The sequence below is a fragment of the Brachyhypopomus gauderio genome, chromosome 16, assembly GCF_052324685.1.
Source record: "Brachyhypopomus gauderio isolate BG-103 chromosome 16, BGAUD_0.2, whole genome shotgun sequence".
NCBI classification, from domain to species: Eukaryota; Metazoa; Chordata; class Actinopteri; order Gymnotiformes; family Hypopomidae; genus Brachyhypopomus; species Brachyhypopomus gauderio.
The window spans coordinates 297012-301792 of record NC_135226.1 but is presented as its reverse complement, the minus strand read 5'-3'; the positions used below and the strand labels follow the sequence as shown (position 1 = coordinate 301792).

Sequence of the window (4781 nt, the reverse complement as noted above, 5' to 3'; positions counted from 1 at the left end):
AATATTCTACCATGAAGCACTTTATAAATTCACTTGAAAAAGTAACATGTAAAAAAATCCAAGCATTCTGTACAGTTTCTAATATAAAGAAATGTATTTCATGACCTTTGAGATGTTGGTTGCTTTTTTAAGGAAATAAAAAGGTATGAGCATTCACAATAAACAAATAAATATGACATAATTCCAGTTATAGAATCCTACCTCTTAACACAGCTTCACAATCTTAAATTTTACTAAAAATGTAATATAATGTATGCCACAGGCATAGGGTTGTTTTTCATTTAAAAAAAGGCTCAGTTTCACTTTTTAAAACAAAGGAATTTTTTTTTGCAACATACAAACTGGTATGGTCAAACAAGACATTCCTGTTAAAAATAGTGAACAAAACAAGCTGAAATGAAAGAACATAGATGTCATCATGCTAGGAAAGTCAACAGTGTCTAACACCATTTATGAACTGAAATATGAGCAAAGGTCAGGAGAGCAAGAGCACTGTGTGTGTGTGTGTGTGTGTGTGTGTGTGTGTGTGTGTGTGTGTGTGTGTGTGTGTGTGTGTGTGTGTGTGTGTGTGTGTGTGTGTGTGTGTGTGTGTGTGTGTTTGTTTGCGTTTGTGTGTTTGGGGCTTTAGTAGTGACAGAAAATGGATAAGTTAAGAACATATTCTTAAGTGTGTTTTATGCATTTAATTTGACATTTAATTTTTAATGATCAGAAAACATCATTTGTGCTTTAAAAATTAACTGCGCTGATTTAACAACTGCAGTAATAAAATAGTTTTTTTTTGTTTTCAAACAGTAAAATCAAGAGCATGAGTAAGCCCCTTATTTGTGTCATTACATGAAAATAAGAAAAAGACATTTCAAAAAGTAACAGACACTCTATTCTACGAATGAGCCTGTTGTACTGACAGTAAAAATGTTTCAGTCAACAATGGTGCAATCCTTTGTGGGTAATAAGTCCCCGCAGTCAGACACAAAGTACACATGGACCTAAAGTCCACAAAAGCTGAACTAAATGACTTACTAAAGTCATATCACAGCTTACATTTCACATTACCTTTCAAAAAGAAAAACATGAGAATAGTTTTTAGAGAACTATTTGAATTTTCAAAAATGAACTGAACAATGAAATGAACAGTTTAAAGAACATTATCTCCTTGTAGCACCATGGTGTAATGGTCTTCAGTGAGTGTTATAGTAATATATTGACCTTGTATATTACATATTACTGTATATGTTTGCTGTGTAAGTGTTAGTCAGGTCTAGAATGACATTCCCTTCTCATCCTTTTAGCAGTAGACTAAAAATCATTTCCAGGCAATGTCAAAACTTCAGAGGTATAAAAAACATCAGTGTTTACAAGCTTGAACCTGATTTCTTGACCTCTAAAGTCTGGAATGTTATAACACTATAATACAGACGTCTTTGAAAACATGTTCTTCAGTCATTTACAAAACAATGAAAACAAAACATGTACCTTTAAGATCAAGGTAAACGTTTATATAATTCTTCCTAAAACATACATTGTGGTCATTATTAAACATCACCCAAAACGTGCGCCATCTTGGTGTGATGTGTTTGTTTGATCAGTGATGGCCACATGAGCTACCTTGAGAGGAACCACCTGCTGCATCTACAGAGAGGCTGTGGAGGTAGTTCTCAGAGTGCATGATGTAGTCTGTCCACTCCTGACACACTTGCTCCATGCCTGGTCCCGTGCCCCCGTACTCCGGAGGAAGCATGGCCTTCGGGAAGTGCTCACAAAGACTCGCTGGGTATGAGCTGCCATGGAAGTGAATCTGTTGAATAAAATGTAACAGTAACACTTATTATTTTTCATTGCCAAATGTTTTATCAGTATAGTTGTCATGTAGCCTCAAGAAAATAGGATACTAAGATACTATGAATCACTGTTAATTTGGGAATACATTTGAAGAACATTTGGATTAAAGTGGCACATTAAATGGTGCTGACCCGTTGTTTTATCTTGTCTGGCAGAAATGGCCGGATCATAGCAAACACAGGTCGGAAGAATTTGGGTTCATTAATCATGTGGATGCCACGAACTTTTAAAGGAAACGAATCCTGTTAAACAGAGAAATTTAATGTGATTACATCTTGGTTCAGGATATTCCAAATATGTTGCCTGCATCAAATGGAAAATACTACCTTCTGACCATGTGAGTCATTTAACATACATATTATCTTGAAATTTGGGCTAGTTTGGTGGAAATGTGAAAAACACAACTTTGAATTTTATCAGAAATTCTGCAATGCTGTGCTGATTTCAATTTTAGACACATGATGTACAGCGTGGTATTATACCAATGAAGATATACCAGTTCCTCTCCAGAACCAATATAAGGTGCCATTGCCGACCTGAAGCTCAAAGACATCATCAACCTCACCCCCAAGAAGAACCTACCGTGAGTACACATGAAATCTTCTTTGCCAAGGAAGGATTTATTTGGAAAGCATGAGCAAAGCACCAACCCTGCAGGTCAAAAATGGCTTTCAGTCCATTACTCTGGGTCTCCTCCTCTCTGACGATCAGCTCTGATGTAATGAGACTGACCCGGAAAACTTCATATGCTGTGAACTCCTTTGGATTCCACTGACCTAAAGATAACAAACAACATGTATTTTAAGATCCTTACAGCTCAGCAAAAAATAAAACGTACTTTCTGGAAATTACAAGCAATTGCAATTAAATGCAATGAATACTGACCAATCCGATAAATCAAAACTCTGCTCCCAGCGTGGTCTCTGGCCCTAAGGGCCCCGTGGTAGTTGTTTTTGAGCAGGCCTACGACAGAGGATGGCCGCAGGTTCGCACTTATTTCGGGGCACTCTTGTCTCCATTTATGGTAGTTAATCAGCAACTGCGGAGCAATCGGATGTTAATAATATTGCAGTTTATGATCCCAAACTACCAATACTACTGCTACTATTGCTACTGTTAGTAGTAATAAGTTCCAATTAATAAAAAATGAAATAATGATGACAATAATAATAATAATAATAATAATAATAATAATAATAATAATAATAATAATAATAATAACAATAATAATAACAATAAGAAGAAGAAGAAGAAGAAGAAGAAAAAGAAGAAGAAGAATGTAAATCAAATGGAGATAATAGGCTACTTTATACATAAAACATTTTACTTTCGGTTACGCATGTGACTGGTAACAAGTTACCATTTCATTACATGAGTAACATTTCATTAGGTTATTAAGACGTTAACCGTCCACGGACTGCTGCTGTGCCGTTTACAATCCAGACCTCCACCCCTCCACCCGGCTGTAACGTCCTTCCCTGCGTTAGGAGTCTGATGTAGTCAAACCTTTAGCGACAGCTCCACGTCAAAGTCTCGTGCCCTCAGAAACCTAATCAGAAAGTTGTCCGACAAATCCAGCCGCTGTTTGATTATAGGTTCGTTTTCGGCCTTTTGTCTTAACTCCAGAAGATACGGTTTGATCCGTTTCGAGTCGACAGGCAAATCGTTGAATCCCTCGCAGTTTACAACTTCTGCAGACTTCATGCCGACGCGAAATATATAGAAACAAACGCAACGATTTCGTACCATGTTAACGAAAGGGGAGGTCTGGGTTGGACGTTTGCAACTCCAGTCATTCCTACTGGACGCTAACACGTTTTACCTTTGTACAGGAAAGTTTTTGCTAAACTTTGAGCGAAATGAACATACCACATAGGCTACTGTTATTTCCCCGCCTCCTCCTGCATGACTACAGTCAGGCAGTACTGTGCAAATGTTATAGGCAGTTGTTGAAAAAAATATGCAAAGTAAGAATGCTTAAAAAAATAAATGTTAATAGTTTTATTTTTTGTCAATTATGCACATGCATAATTGCAACATGCAAAGTTAATAAACAAGAGAAATCTAAATAAAATAATTTGTATGAACACCCTTTGGCTATAAAAGAGTTATAATTGTACAATTGTACAGTTTTGGAAGGAACTTGGCAGGGAGGTTGATCCAAACGTTGTAAAACTAACCACAGATTTTCTGTTGATGCAGACTTGTTCAAATTCTTCTGTCTCTTCATGCAATCCCAGACAGAGTCGATGTTGAGATCAGGGACTTGTGGGGGTCATATCATCACTTCCAGGACTCCTAGTTCTCCTAATTTACACTGAAGATGTTCTTAATGACATTGACAATATCTTTACAGTTGTCCTGCTGCAGAATACATTTGTAGCCAATCAGATGCCTCCCTGATAGTACTGCATGAAGTATTTGCCAACATTGAGGACATCGTCTCAATCATCAATCAATCAAATTTTATTTATATAGCGCTTTTTACAACAGTTGTTGTCAAAAAGCAGCTTTACAAGTGCAGAGTCCCAGCCCCCAGTGAGCAAGCCAAGGGCGACAGTGGCAAGGAAAAACTCCCTAGTTTTTTTGCATGAGGAAGAAACCTTGAGAGGAACCAAGACTCAGGGGGGGAACCCATCCTCCTCTGGCCGACACCAGTCACCATGACAACAACAACAACAACAATTTAGACAGAAATGTGGCTGGCACTGGATGAATCGCTTGTCTCTCCTCATCTCATTTTTCCTCGAGCAGGCGGGCAGCCATGTGGAGAAAATAAAACAGGAAAAATTAGCTCTGTATGAGGACATATACAGGACAGATGAGATTATAAACATTTCTGGAGTCTGGCAGCAACTCTGGCATTAAGTTAAACTATTACAGCCTAGCTAAAAAGGCAGAACCAGAAGGTAACATAGGCTTGGGGGCATTCTGAGACA

At 37.7% G+C, this 4781-nt stretch overlaps 1 protein-coding gene across 1 annotated transcript; it reads right to left on the bottom strand.

The window, feature by feature from the left end:
• Positions 1-509: 509 nt before the first annotated feature.
• ttpa (tocopherol (alpha) transfer protein) lies at positions 510-3705 on the bottom strand. The gene is made up of 5 exons (XM_076977138.1): positions 3349-3705; positions 2728-2881; positions 2425-2618; positions 1974-2084; positions 510-1798 (listed from the first exon to the last, which is right to left on the bottom strand). Exons 1-5 carry the CDS (start codon positions 3589-3591, stop codon positions 1586-1588), a joined length of 915 nt encoding a protein of 304 aa, XP_076833253.1. The 5' UTR covers positions 3592-3705; the 3' UTR covers positions 510-1585.
• Between the last annotated feature and the right edge of the window lie 1076 nt (positions 3706-4781).